This window comes from Apostichopus japonicus, chromosome 6 (genome assembly GCF_037975245.1).
Source record: "Apostichopus japonicus isolate 1M-3 chromosome 6, ASM3797524v1, whole genome shotgun sequence".
Lineage (NCBI taxonomy): Eukaryota > Metazoa > Echinodermata > Holothuroidea > Aspidochirotida > Stichopodidae > Apostichopus > Apostichopus japonicus.
Window position 1 is genome coordinate 11836506 of NC_092566.1, and position 14628 is coordinate 11851133.

General features: G+C 36.6%; 1 protein-coding gene across 2 annotated transcripts in view; it reads left to right on the forward strand.

Moving 5' to 3' along the window:
- LOC139969006 (poly(ADP-ribose) glycohydrolase-like) overlaps positions 1-14196 on the forward strand; it is a 28984-nt gene extending 14788 nt beyond the window's left edge. For both annotated transcript variants that reach the window (XM_071973674.1, XM_071973673.1), the window contains exons 11-17: positions 3281-3426; positions 4064-4211; positions 5420-5498; positions 5708-5816; positions 6006-6111; positions 7862-7990; positions 11495-14196. In XM_071973674.1, coding sequence (XP_071829775.1) covers positions 3281-3426; positions 4064-4211; positions 5420-5498; positions 5708-5816; positions 6006-6111; positions 7862-7990; positions 11495-11667 — 890 coding nt within the window. In that variant the 3' untranslated portion in view covers positions 11668-14196. The remainder of the gene's footprint in view (positions 1-3280; positions 3427-4063; positions 4212-5419; positions 5499-5707; positions 5817-6005; positions 6112-7861; positions 7991-11494) is intronic.
- The last annotated feature ends 432 nt before the right edge of the window (positions 14197-14628 follow it).

Genomic DNA, 14628 nt, shown 5'->3' on the forward strand with positions numbered 1-14628 from the left:
CTGATATATCAACTCCATCCAAACTGGGAAATCATCATTTAAGGTTTCAAACTCAACACATTTACAATATATTTAACATATCTAACTAATGTCCTTGTGAGCAAATGTTCAGAAGTACTCAAGTTATTTTAGATTAATCATTGTCAAATGAATGGTATGTGTGTGACAAGGGCATATTGTAGTTCACTTGTTGATTTTATTTTACTAATAAGTCTGTGATAACTTTTAGTTTGCTCTTGTATCAACCACTAATGTAATACTCACCAGTGGTTGATTTTTATTGGTTCCTTGCTTTAGCAAAAGGAACCTATGCAGTCAGGTTGGCGTGTGTGTGTGTGTATGTATGTATGTATGTGTGTATGTGTGTGTGTGTGTGTGTCTGTGACACTTGCTTGGGTACGCTCTATCTCAATAAGGGAATGTTAGATTGAGGCCAAACTTGGACTATAGATCCGCCATATGGAGAAGGTGTGCCCTATTGTTTTTGGTGCCCACAAAGGTCACCAAAGGTCAGTTATGGTCCAAAAACCGAAAATATTAAAACTGCAATAACTCCCAGTGCCAATGTGCGACAAGATTGATATTTTGGGACAAGTTGTGAACTGGTTAGGGGAGCATTTTCAAACTTAACGGTCATGTGATCCGAGGTCACCAAAGGTCAATTAATGATAAAAAACTAGTATTTTTGCAATAACTTGAGAACGAAATGTCTGTTAGGGTTGGGAGTTGCCTCAATGTAATCCAATTGTCGACCCGCATCTGGGTGACCCTTGACCTCAATTTGACCTCTGGTGACCTTTTCGTGTTTTTGGGATTTTTACAGTTTCGATGCTATTTTCAGATGTCAAAGGTACCTTCTGATCATAAATGTCAATAGGTTGACCCCGTGTGACCTTTATGTGCGAAGTTATATGGGGTCAAAGTTTTTCGGTCAGAGTTAGGATGGTTGTACAGACTTTTCGTTTTGTTTTTTGGAATCAGGAGATTAAACTACATCTGAAACCAAGGTCAAAAGGTCAAAGGTCACATTAGAAAAAATGTGCTTATTTTGGGAGGAAACGAGCAAAAAAGAAAATGTTTGGTTTTGATGCTAGATTTGGATATCAAAGGTACCTTCCGATCAAAAATGTCAATTGGTTGACACCCGTGTGACCTTCGTGTGCGAAGTTATACGAGGTCAAAGTTAATTTTCAGACATTTAATGCAACAACTCCCAGTTCCAAGGTGTGACATGGTTGATATTTTTGGACAAGTTGCAAATGGTATAGGGGAATATTTTCAAAGTTAACGGTCATGTGATCCGAGGTCACCAAAGGTCAATTAATGTCAAAAAACTAGTATTTTGGGGATAGAAAATGGGCAAGGAAAAAAATGTTTGAATTTTTATAGTTTGATGCTCTAATTTAGGTCTCATCAATCAAAAATGTCAATAAGTTGACCCAAGGTGACCTTTGTATATTAAGTTATATGAGGTCAAAGTTAATTTTCAGACATTTAGTGTAATAACTCCCAGTGCCAAGGTGTTACACAGTTGATATTTTGAGACAAGTTGCAAATGGTATAGGGGAATATTTTCAAACTTAACGGTCATGTGATCCGAGGTCACCAAAGGTCAATTAATGATAAAAAACTAGTATTTTTTGCGATAACTTGAGAACAAATTGTCCGTTAGGGTTGGGAGTTGCTTCAATGTAATCCAATTGTCGACCCGCATCTGGGTGACCCTTGACCTCAAATTGACCTCTGGTGACCTCTGGTGACCTTTTTAGTGTTTTATGGATTTTTACAGTTTTGATGCTATTTTCAGATGTCAAAGGTACCTTCTGATCATAAATGTCAATGGGTTGACCCCCGTGTGACCTTCGTGTGCGAAGTTATATGAGGTCAAAGTTAATTTTCAGACATATAATGCAATAACTCCCAGTTCCAAGGTGTGACAAGGTTGATATTTTTGGAGTAGTTGCAAATGGTATAGGGGAATAGTTTCAAACTTAACGGTCATGTGATACAAGGTCACCAAAGGTCAATTAATGATAAAAAACTAGTATTTTTGCGACAACTTGAGAACAAATTGTCCGTTAGGGTTGGGAGTTGCTTCAATGTAATCCAATTGTCGACCCGCATCTGGTTGACCCTTGACCTCAATTTGACCTCTGGTGACCTTTTCGTGTTTTGTGGATTTTACAGTTTCGATGCTATTTTCAGTTTTTAAATGTACCTTCTGATCATAAATGTCAATGGGTTGACCCCCATTTGACCTTTGTGTGCGAAGTTATTTGAGGTCAAAGTTAATTTTCACACATTTAATGCAATAACTCCCAGTGCCAAGGTGTGACAAGGTTGATTTTTTTGGACAAGTTGCAAATGGTATAGGGGAATATTTTCAAACTTAACGGTCATGTGATCCAAGGTCACCAAAGGTCAGCTAATGTTAAAAAAGTAGTATTATGGGGGAGAAAATGGGCAAAGGAAAAATGTTTGAATTTTTTACAGTCATGCTCTATTTAGGTCTCACCGATCAAAAATGTCAATTGGTTGACCTCCGGGTGACCTTTGTGTGTGAAGTTACATACAAGTTCAAAGTTAATTTTTTGACATTTAATGCAATTAAATCTCAATGCCAAGGTGTGACATGGTTGATATTTTGGGACAAGTTGTGAATGGGGTGGTGGAACATTTTGAAACTTAAAGGTCATGTCATCTGAGGTCACCATTGTTATCATATCTGTTGACACGCTTGTAGGTCTCTTATATTTCTTACATTTGCGACGCCATATTTAGATCTCAAAAGTGCCTTTTGATAAAAAATCCGGTCACATTTTGTGATCACAAAAGTGTTGGCTATAGTGTTGGTTACTTTATGGGAACATGTAGGACCACAATTACTTGGACTATTTCAGCCCAATCTTGCTCGATAATATTATGTGTATTGTCATATACCCCAAGCAAGGAACCACAGTGCCCTTGGGCTCTTGTTATGTTAGTGGTTACTGTTGTATTGGTGGTTGATAATACTTTAATGGGTGATAAAGCTCTTGTACATCCTATCTTGATACTACTGACTTGTAAAGGAAATCATTTTTTACTTGATATTGCTGTAGGAAAGCTTTGTATACTATGTCAAAGCAAGTGTACCAGCTTCTGTGTGTCTTATGAAAAACTTATTTCAAGTAATCCATCAATGTACAGAAGTGGTGAAAGAGGAAATTTAACTATGAAAACTGCTTTGTTTACTACCCTTTATTTATATGTTAGGCACTGTCTTTACTTCTTTCTACAGCCCCTTGTGGAACAGTCAGTTTTACAAGACGATCCATACATTCTGCTGATAGCTACCCCAATTGGGAGCAGAGCCAAGCTAAGTTTGGAAAGCTCCATGTATCATCGGTGGGCAAGATAGAAACTGAAGGCACAGGAATGTTACAGGTTAGTATGTACTCTATTGGATATATATATAGTGCAAGGTTGTATTATGTACTGCATATATATATATACATTGCAGGTGAATATATGTATTGCAGGTTGTATTATTTACTGCACATATATATGTTGCAGGTTAGTATGTTAAAGATGTTAGCATATAATGCACCAGTGTATTTGATGATAACAAATAAGAAAAGTTGGTCTAAGCTTGTATGCCAGTGTAGTCCTACAAAAGGCATTTAAATTAAGTAGACAGTCTTTAAAGGTACAATCATCACAATATTTCCACTTCAGAGAAATGTCAACATGTTGTGGTTTCCTCACATTTGTATAAATCTTTAGGGCTGAAATCATACAAGTGTTAAATTGTTTGTCCCATAGAAATTGATGAGATTGCTTTCAATTGTGTGGAAATTTAGATTGTTGAGGAGTGAACCAAAGGTGTTCTCACACTGGGGAGATGTGAAGACCTCATAAGTATCAACATTTGAAACTGGTACAATATGCATATGTTGAATTGTTGATTAACATTGTTCAGAGTAGAGCTGTTCAAATAGATATGAAATGTGATGGGTGCAAGCTGCTATTGTGGTGGTCTCGTTTCTGGTTGGTTAACAGTGTAACATTGATTGCTTTTCAGCTGGACTTTGCTAACTCCTCTGTTGGCGGGGGTGTGCTAGGACAAGGTTGTGTTCAAGAAGAGATCCGATTTTTAATTTGCCCTGAGCTGATTGTTTCCAGGTTATTCACTGAAGTTCTTGGAAAGCACGAGTGTCTTATCATAAAAGGTTTGCTCCTGACAGGAATTGTTTGTCAATACCTTCTGCCTTTCATTTTCTTAGTGTCTATGGCCTGAAAACAGGCAAGTAACCTATGCATCTAAGTGCAGTTTAAGCATATTTGAGGGTTTGTATGTGCATCTATGTGAGTAACACCACATTAAAACATGATCTTAAGAAGAAAAATGTTGCCTCTTGTCACATTTGAGATCAGAAGAGATTATACATGATATTGTCGGCAGTATTTGGTTGAGTTGGAGGTTGACGTTTACATAGAAAAGAATGTTTATACCTTGTACACAATATTATATCTCAAGAGGTGCATTGTTGACATTTATGGTACTTGACATTTTAACTTGTGATAAATGCTACATACACTTTATTTTAGGAACAGTACTTGAGAAAGTGCTTGACTGTAAATGGTCCATTGTTCTCATGATTTGCAAGGTGATTGCAATATGTTGACACCTGACAACTTTGTGAAGTAGATTTATGAAGGGATGGGTCTCATACAATGTTTGAAGAAGTTTATTACCTTTTATGATAAATCTTTGACCTGTTTTATTGATACTTATACATCCAATAAATATTTAAAGCATGCAATGTAATGACCACAGAACTTGATCCACTTACAACCTAATACCCCTTACATTAAGACTGCAACCATCTGATAATTGTCAGCATTAAATCAAGTTAAGCATGGTCATTCTTTTCTCTGTAGGTTCAAATTGTTTGTGAAATGTTATGGGTTTCATAATTTTGTGATCATTTACTTTCCCAAAATATCATATTATTGTTTTGTGAGTGCTGTAAAGATTTGTTGCTTATAATCTTTTCTTTATTGAAGAGCTATCATATCTCATTGCAATCAACAAGATGATTGATGTATTGCAGTTACACATCCTCATAAATTTTATCACTATTTTACAGTGTTTTGACAATAACGTTGAATTGGTTAGGGCAAATTAAATTTGCTTGTATAAATATTCATTTTGATCGCTAGCCAATATAGGGATGGCATCATTAAATGTTCTTATATATGCTTTTTTTTTATTTCTTCATTGAAGATACCTTATAATTAAACTTTAGCATAATGTCATTGGCATTCAACAAGACACAGGACACAGTGCTTTCATCTCATTGGTCAATACCAACAATGATATGTCTTCACTGCATTCAAACGTTTCTTTGTCTTGTCACTGACAATTGTTTGATAGGAGCAGAACAGTACAATTCATATAGTGGGTATGCTAACTCCTTCAGATGGACTGGTAATCATGCAGATAAAACACCAAGGTAAGACACTATTATCTAAATATTTATATTAATACTGCAATACTTGAAGCAACATGTCACCTCAAGGATTGCAAAGAGTTGTTTTTAAGGTAGAATGCTCTTCTGGGTACCATTTGAAGGGAGATAGTTTGTATGTGTGTGTTACCATCTGAATTCTAATATGCAGATATTTCTTTGCTCAAACATGATGTTCATTTGGGTTATTGTAGGGACAAATGGAGGAGGAGAGAAACTGAAATAGTTGCCCTGGATGCCTTGCACTTCCGCCAAGCAGAGCAGCAGTACCAGCCAGAGAAAATGAAGCGAGAACTGAACAAGGTAATCAGTACATCTGCATCGCTGTAGATGATAAATTAAACTAGTATCAACTTTAAACAATACCCCATTGTCTATCGTCTATGCCATTATTATTTGCTGCTCAATACGCTTTCTCTAATTTGAAGTTAATTAAAGATTGCATTCAAGTTGAACTAGTACAACATCTTTGATATTGTTTCTTTTTTTAAGGCATTCTGTGGTTTCAATGAAAATGACAAACCTGAGGCGCATGTACCTGCAGTGGCCACTGGTAACTGGGGATGTGGTGCATTTGGTGGTAATCCCAGACTAAAAGGTAACTTCTGTGGGTTGTAATATTGCAAGTATTGTGTCAAATATGTAAGGGCCAAGCAAATGTAATTGATTTCTTTAAACTTGCAACATATATTCTTATCTATGTCACAAACTAACATGCCATATATGAAACCTCAAGCTTACTTAGTTATGTTTTTACCCAAGTCATTATGAGCTCTGCTGCCTTTGATTTGTGATGTCACAGGGGATACCATATCCTTGACCAAAATATAACGTATCTAATCTGCTAACGTTTCATCAGAAGTAAGCAAGTCAAGAGCCGAGGACAGACATTGAGCACCAGCCTTCTATTAGCAAATTTGTTTTTTTACTCTAAATCAGTCTACCCTATTGCCTTAAAAGTTAACTTACATCTGGGTCTAGGCTAACTTGGCAGTCTGTTCCTAATTTTTTTAACATTCTTTCTTCTTCATTAACCAAACTGGACACATTGTCATTTTCACCTGTCTTTGGTTCAAACATGTTGTAGAATGTCCTTCTTCACAGTGGGAGTCTGAATCAAGGCCAGTAATCTTGATAATGTTGTTGTTAAATCACAATGCAAGAATACACTATACACGTATTCACACACGCATACACGAAACGTACATAGCATACATGGAGTTTGTTCCTTGGTCCAGGGGTCCTAGTGCAAAGTCAGTAAACAATAGTAATGCCATTTATATACTACTTTCCCATGTCAGAAGCTGTTTAGCCAATTTTCATGCAACATTTTTAAAATGCTGGGGGAAATGTTTTACAACTTATGTAAAAACAAAATATTTATTTACATCTTTATTGTCTTATTACAATTTTGAAAAATGTTCTCAGCATCCTTTGCGATAACTCTTCTGTTATGGCCTGTTGTTAGAAGAGCTGTTTATCCTTGGCTGTCAAAATTTCCATTTGAAATATATGCTCAGAAGCTTCATTTTTATATAGCTTGTGCATCACCCCTGTAACGTCATAAGAACAATAGCATAATTAGCTAAAAGTTAAATATTTTACCTTTCTGTGCAAAATTTTGAAAAAATACATTGGTTAGTTTTCATCCAGTTGTCATTCCAAGTAAAATTATGAACATTCACTACCTTTTGTCCCCAAGCCTTTAAGCTAAAAAAGTTAAAAAAATATAGTTTTATAATGATAGAGCAATCATATTCCCACCTTTAATCTCAATATTGAAATGATGTGGGTTATTTACAGTTAGTTCTTTCTGAAATGTAAACAAGAGGACAATTCATGGAGTTGCAGCTCTCATCTCCTCCATGACGGGAGTGATTGTTGGGCCTAGAGTCTATTCATTCTAAAAGGGACTATGCACGGTTTCCATCTACTCTAGATCCAGAAACCACGTCAGTGATAGTAGTAATACTGTTTAAAGTTTCAAGTGTTACAGACCAGAACGTTTTAGTTAGTAATTAGTCATCAATCTCACATGGCAGTCTTTTTCTTCAGAGACAATCCCTAAGTTTGAACGATTTTCTAAATTCATTATTTTACTAAATGCTGGGCCATGTACAATAAAGGGTAAAGGTGCCACTACCATATTACAATATTTCCTAACCATCAATGTGTTTTCATGCAGTGTAGAAAGAGTTTGCAACACTCACACCCACACACACTTCCTCACATTACTGATGTGGGGTGAAGTACAATATCTCATCTCCTATACATTACATGTAGGGAGATGAGATAAAAAGATGCATTTGCAAATAACTTGAATCATTTATGTTCATTTATTTCTACAGCTTTGATACAATTAATGGCTGCAGCCGAGACCAAGAGGGATGTTGCTTATTTCACTTTCCATGACAAAACCTTATGTCAAGATATTCATAATATGCACGTATTCCTACAGTCACAAGAAGTTAGCGTTGGTAAGATTCTTTTTATTTTAGCTGTACCCAGGTAGGGTCAATGAGAATATTTAAGTAATAAACCAGAATATGGGTGAATATTGTTATACTTGATTTAGGAGGAAATGGTACTCATATCTTCGAACATCAGTTCGCTTCTCTGTTCCATGGTTATCGAAATTCAAGTGGCTAATCAAAATAAGAACTTTGAATATTATTTCCTGAATCCTGTTGGACCTGATTGCTTGTTTCGGGATTGACAGTCTGTATTTACTGATCAAAGACCTAGGAGGCAGAGAATGATGTCATGCCAAGGAAATTGAAGCCTACGCATTTGTGGGGCATTGTGTTAGTACAGCAAGACAGTACTGGCATATAATAGGAACACTGTATGGGGGGAGACAATTGACATGAACATTCCCCCAAAATAGTAATTTTGTGTACCACATTTTGCTTCACAAATCAGCACAAATGTGGCTGCGGTTTGCAGTTTCATCTGTGACTTTGAAAGAAGCATTTTAGAGTGAATATGCCTAGCAAATCCGAGGCAAATTGATAAGTATATCTTCCATTCAGTTCTTATTTTTTCACTTGCCCCAAGAATCCAGTTCTTGTGTAAGCTACTGTAATATGGCATGGTTAATGAGTCACACAAACAATGTCTCAAGTTAGCCTTAATATAAACAGTCATGGATTTGAATGTCTATGTTCTCATTTATTCCTGTCATTCAGGTTGGTGTAAGCATGCCATGAAACAAGCTACATCTTTATACTGATTTATAGTCCCATACAGGTCTACTGGCCACTAAGGCTCAGGTGTCCCAATTGCCAATCTCATATGACTGCATTGTAGGTGGAATCAATTGTGAAAGCAAAAACAACATAATTGTGTTTTTAATTTAGCAAGGAATTTCCTTTTATTCCTAATATAATGCTGTTTCAATTGCTGAATTTCATTCACTTTGAACTTGCACACCAAGGACATGGGCAGCATGTAGCACTAAATAGGTGTACTGCAGTACTGGAACCGAGCATAAATCCAGGGAATAAATTGTAGTTGGTATGCCTTCAGCAGCCTTTTACCGGGAGCTGTTTATACCTCATGTCGCAGTTTTATGTACAGTTACACATAGTAGCCCTATTGAGAGCTACTCTGATGCAAATTTACCTTTCAGCCCCTGATTTAGTCGAGAAATTTCAGATTTAAAAAAAAAAAATTATGGCACCTTTCCATGAAAGTCCTGCAAGTAACCGTTTTTAATGGAATAGTAGGGTTACTCTTTAGGAAAAAAGTAACTTTCCTGTAAAATACACAGTATATTTATGGTGAAGAACAAATGCTACTTCCCCTGTTCAATACGATACCATATACTTTATCAGCATTCTACCCTTGGTACTGATAATTCAACCATGGTTTAACCTGGTTAAAATCATTTCTATCTATATTAAATTAAAAGATTGACATAGGATAGTATATCACATAGGTGCGCACATATTTGTCACTTTAACGATTCCTGCTGACAATCAATGAGAAAATTATATTGAAGCCAAAAAAAATATTCCGTCCTACTATCTTACCCCTAACTCGAGACATTGTGGATTGAGTGTAACCTAATTTTACAGGCAACACCCTCAACTACTCTAGAAGTTGGGTCTCACAGCAAGAGCATAGGAACCGGGGGGGCTGGGGGCGCCAGCCCCCCCAGTGAAGAATATGGGGGGCAGAAGTATCATTCCGCCCCCCGCTCCGCGAGTCAGAAAACCCCTTTTTCATTTCCAAATGAGAAAAAAATCTCATTTGGAGCACCAAATTGCATCTATAAGGCCAGGTGAAAATGCAAAATTATTTACAAAATGGATTGGGTGTTGAAGTGTGCTATATTGCACCAAATTGCATCTGAGGCCACCTGGAAATGCAAAAAAATTCCAAAGGGGAGGGGGACACCCCCTCCCCTTAGACCCCTCCCCAGGCCGGCCATCAGTCTTTAGCCCCCCCACTCAAAAGTACCTTCCTACGCCACTGTCTCACAGTAAGGGGTCTATGATGTCATCTGGGCAAATACTATGCATAAGCTAAATACTTTAGCTATTATGATCATCTTGTTGATTTATCCTTGAAACATGATACATTTGGAATGTTTGCATAGCTGTCAAAGTTTCTCTGGGCTTAGTGTTTCATCAAAATGTATCATTTTTGTAGAAATATTCTTTTCCTCTGGGCAAAGTGATTGACAAATTTTAAAGAAAAACAGAGACATGTTCAGTTGAAGTGCCCTGATGATATCACTCTTTCTGCTGTTGCCAGATACAAGTACAAAATAGCACAAACTTTGAAAACTTCATATCTTTGGATACAAAATGCTATGAAATTTTGAGTCTTTGCCTAAAGATGAAGAACATTTTAACATTTTGCTTGAACCATCAGAAAATCTTAACCTCTCGCAATCTAAAATCAACATGTATTGCTATTTTTCGTAAGTGTTAAAGTAATCTATTTACAGATAAGTACAATAGGAATGTAGAGGAGATAAATACTTTGTAGTAAAGTAAGTTATGTGTGTGTTTGGATCAAGTTAGTGTTCTGCATTAATTACTCTTTGAAGGAGAAGCCAACAATGGTATTCCAAGCCAAGTAAACTGGGGGGGGGGGAGGGGCATTAAATGATGACAGCCTTTAAGTTATACTCCTTTTGATATATTTCTAGCTTGCCAACATAATGTGTTTTATTTTCTGTTCATATAAGATTCTTAGCTCGCAAGAAATATATCAAGTCAACACTTTCTTTCGCAAAACAGCCAGAATGTAGTCCATACACACATACAGTGTTTGATTCCTTCCCAAAGGCAAAAGGATTCAATAGTGGTGATGACTTGTGTGTGTATGTGAGATGCCTTGTCTGTAAACATGATAACACTGATAAGGTACCTGTTGGGATAACTTCATATTTCTTACCTTACTGAGAACAAAAGCCCAGTTGAGGTTGTTGGAGATCAAAGGTCATTTGAGGTCAACAAAGTCAAAGCTTGAAAATCTTGTAAACAAGATGACTCAAATCATAAATTATGGATCAAGTCCATACTTGGTATGTGGGTACACAATACTGAATACAAGAAACCTAATGAAATCAAAGTAAAGCTTGAATGAACTTCAGACTTAGTGTGTACAGTAGATCCATCTAAGTCATTATAAGGTAAGGAATCACTGAATGTGTTGGTTAATCAGATAAGTTTGTTAATCAGATTAGTTGGTTATATTGATACTATATGTACTTGGTTACAAACCAAGTTATGGTACAAATGATACTCTTTGATAATTACATAACTTGTTAAAATGCCAAATCTTACAATATGGCTTATATACAAAGAGGTTAATGATGGTAATCTCCAACCCTCTGTAGGCTCTGTAACTAAACTAAGTCAATATAGTTCACACTGCGACAAAATACTATGTCTTCTTGCATTACCATGTTTTATTCTAAATATGGGACAGTTACTCCATTCTTAAATTTTATTTCACATTTTCAGGTGAACTATGGAGAGTTCTGTGTAAGTATAACAACCATATACAGCACAGGAAAAGGGAATTCCATCCAAAGCTGTACTCCTTTATTCAGGAAGTATTTACAAATTATGATTCGGACACATCAAATCATTGTGCAGATGCATTCAGCCCAGACTATAAGGTTAACACTCCATGAGCATGTTGCAAACCAACCATTGAAGCCAAGATACAACACCAATCAATGGAGTCGAGATGCAGTCCCAGCATCAGCCAGTGGAGTCAACAGACATCACTAACACCAACCCATGGAGTTAAGATGTAGCACCAACACCAATCAATGGAGCCAAGCTGTAGCACCAACACCAACCGATGGAGCCAAGCTGTAGCACCAACACCAACCAATGGAGCCAAGCTGTAGCACCAACACCAACCAATGGAGTCAAGCTGTAGCACCAACACCTACCAATGGAGTCAAGCTATAGTACCAACACCAACCAAAGGAGTCAAGATCTAGTATCAACACCAACTAATGGAGTCATGACACAGCAACAACACCAACCAATGGAATCAAGATACAACACCAACCAAGGGAGTCAAGATGCAGCACCAACACCAACCAAGGGAGTCAAGATGCAGCACCAACACCAACCAATTGAGTCAAATGCAGTTGCAACACCAACCAATGGAGTCAAGCTATAGCACCAACCCCAACCAATGGAGTCAAGATGCAGTTGCAACACCAACCAGGGAAATCTATATAAAAGTTTTATAATAAAACTATACACCTTTTATCCTGAAATATTTACAAATTGTGATTCTAATACAAATTATTTTGCAGATGTCATCAGCTGAGTTTAATAAGGTAGTATTAGTATTCCTAAAGATTAACAGGTGGAGTCAGTGTATAACTACTACACCAACAAGATAGAACTGCAGAACCAATTACTGGAGTCAAGAAAGAGAGAGAACTGTTTGAGGCAAATGTAACTGCAACAAGAATCCTTAACCACAAGCAACACTAACAGAGGGTGTTGTCAAATCCATCCTACTTAGTTCAACAAAACTTTACAAGATGTTGCTATGTACTATGTTGCTATGTTGATATTATGATAGAACACTGTAATAGCACACTGATAGAATAATGTGATATTGATAAGACACTGTGATAGGCTAGAATAATGTAATAACACACTATGATAGATGGGCTTATGTGATACAATGCTGTAAAGTGATATTAGTATAGAAAACTGCAAAACCACACTGGTAAAATAATGTACTGGAATAGTGTAATATGACACTTATAGAATATTGCATAGAGTATGTAGAACATTGCTATCATTATTAAAGCAATTTTTATGTAACACTTTGTTACCCCCACATCCCGGGGTGTTGCCTTTAGGGCTGCACAGAGGGAGGAAACATCTCGATTTGCAGATAAAGCAAGCGCTTGCACACATACGTATGTCCGCTACTATACCTACGTAAGCACAGATACGCATTTAGTTTTTTTTTATCTTTGTGCTTGTCATAAATTTCAAGAAATGTTTCAATTGATCGCGGGGTCAACCAGGGTCAAGACAGGAGGGGTCTTTTTGACCTTCTCTGGCTGGAGATATCACAAAAAAGACAGATTTCATCTAAATCTGAGAGGGTCAACTGGGAACTTTTCAGAAAATTGGTTGATTTGAGGTGGAATGACCCTATAGCACTATTATGGAACACTGTACATGATCCTTGCATAAAACATTTTAGTAAGGTATTAAACCTGATACAATAGTGTAAAGTGAAACAATTCAATGAAATAGTGGAATTGAAGTACTCTTATAGAATGTTCAGATAGAATACTGTGAAGGAACACTGTACTAGCATTTTGATGTAATAACACACTACAATAAAAATGAAATGGGGACTTAGTGTTGCTTTTAAATCTAACTTTTTTTTGTATACTATGGAAATGTAAACATAGCCACATTGATCTAATTGCTCCTTTATGTATGCCAATATCCTGTCTTCGTTAACTAATTGTTAACTAATTCTGAAGTTGTGGGTAGTTTTCTAAATTGGCCTTGATTTGTAATTTGGAGAGAAATGTAGGAGAGCTAGTGGGAGCTGAGGAATGCATATGACCGTCAAAAAGAAGGTAGTCATGAGGTGTCTTTGATCTGGTGACATCATTATTTGTATGGTAGTGCCTGGTAAGTAAAAAAAGATCTTTATATATTTAAACATTTTTTTCACAAATGCCTAGTGACTGACAAGTTGGAATGTTCTATAGACACTGGAAAGTTTTAAATAGCAGTATTTGAGGTTTTAGAAGTATCTCAATCATTTCAATGACCATTCTTACCGACAAACAAACACTGCAACAAACAATGGCTGGTTATTTGACAGCACAGTGATATTACTTATGTATTATAAGGCATTGTTAATGTACGATGTTTTAATGTAGTATGACATGTTATTCCTCATGTGTTATAAAGGAAGAAATGTTAAAGAAAAAGATGTTTGAAAATGGAATAAATTGAATAAATAAGTTATAAAGGTATAATAAAGGAATAAATTGCTTGATGCTGCCTGTTATTTACTGGATAATCATCAGTCTACTGTGTATTTATCACAGGATAAGGGGCAAACGGGTATAAATCAAGGAATGCACAACCCTGTAAGTCATCCAGCAGTAGCAGTGGACCACTGATTATCCCTGTTCATTCATACAAAACAGTAAATGAACATCCATTTTGAACTAAGAATGTAAAAATTTAATAGAAATATTATGGAAAATAACCACTAACAACTGTCTCAAAAATAGCACCCTGTAGTTCTTTACTTTCGTTATAGTTAGCCGCCAAATAATAAGAATGACAGTTATATGCTATGTATGCATGGGCGTCAATCCAGGGGGGACGAGGGGACACGTCCCCCAACATTTCGATGGGTGGGGGACACACTACCAAATGTCTCCCCCCCACACATTTGGAAAAAGTAGTATCGTGGCTCTATTTGGTTAGGTCTTACACATATCAGGATTCATATCATCGAATATCACTCAATGTTGCTGAATGGAGAATTCCTCCCAGATCTTGTGAGTTGGTATCTCTGACAATCTTAAGCTTAGTCTGCCTTTCGAGGCCAGTTGCTGTCGTCGTCGGTTGAAGGG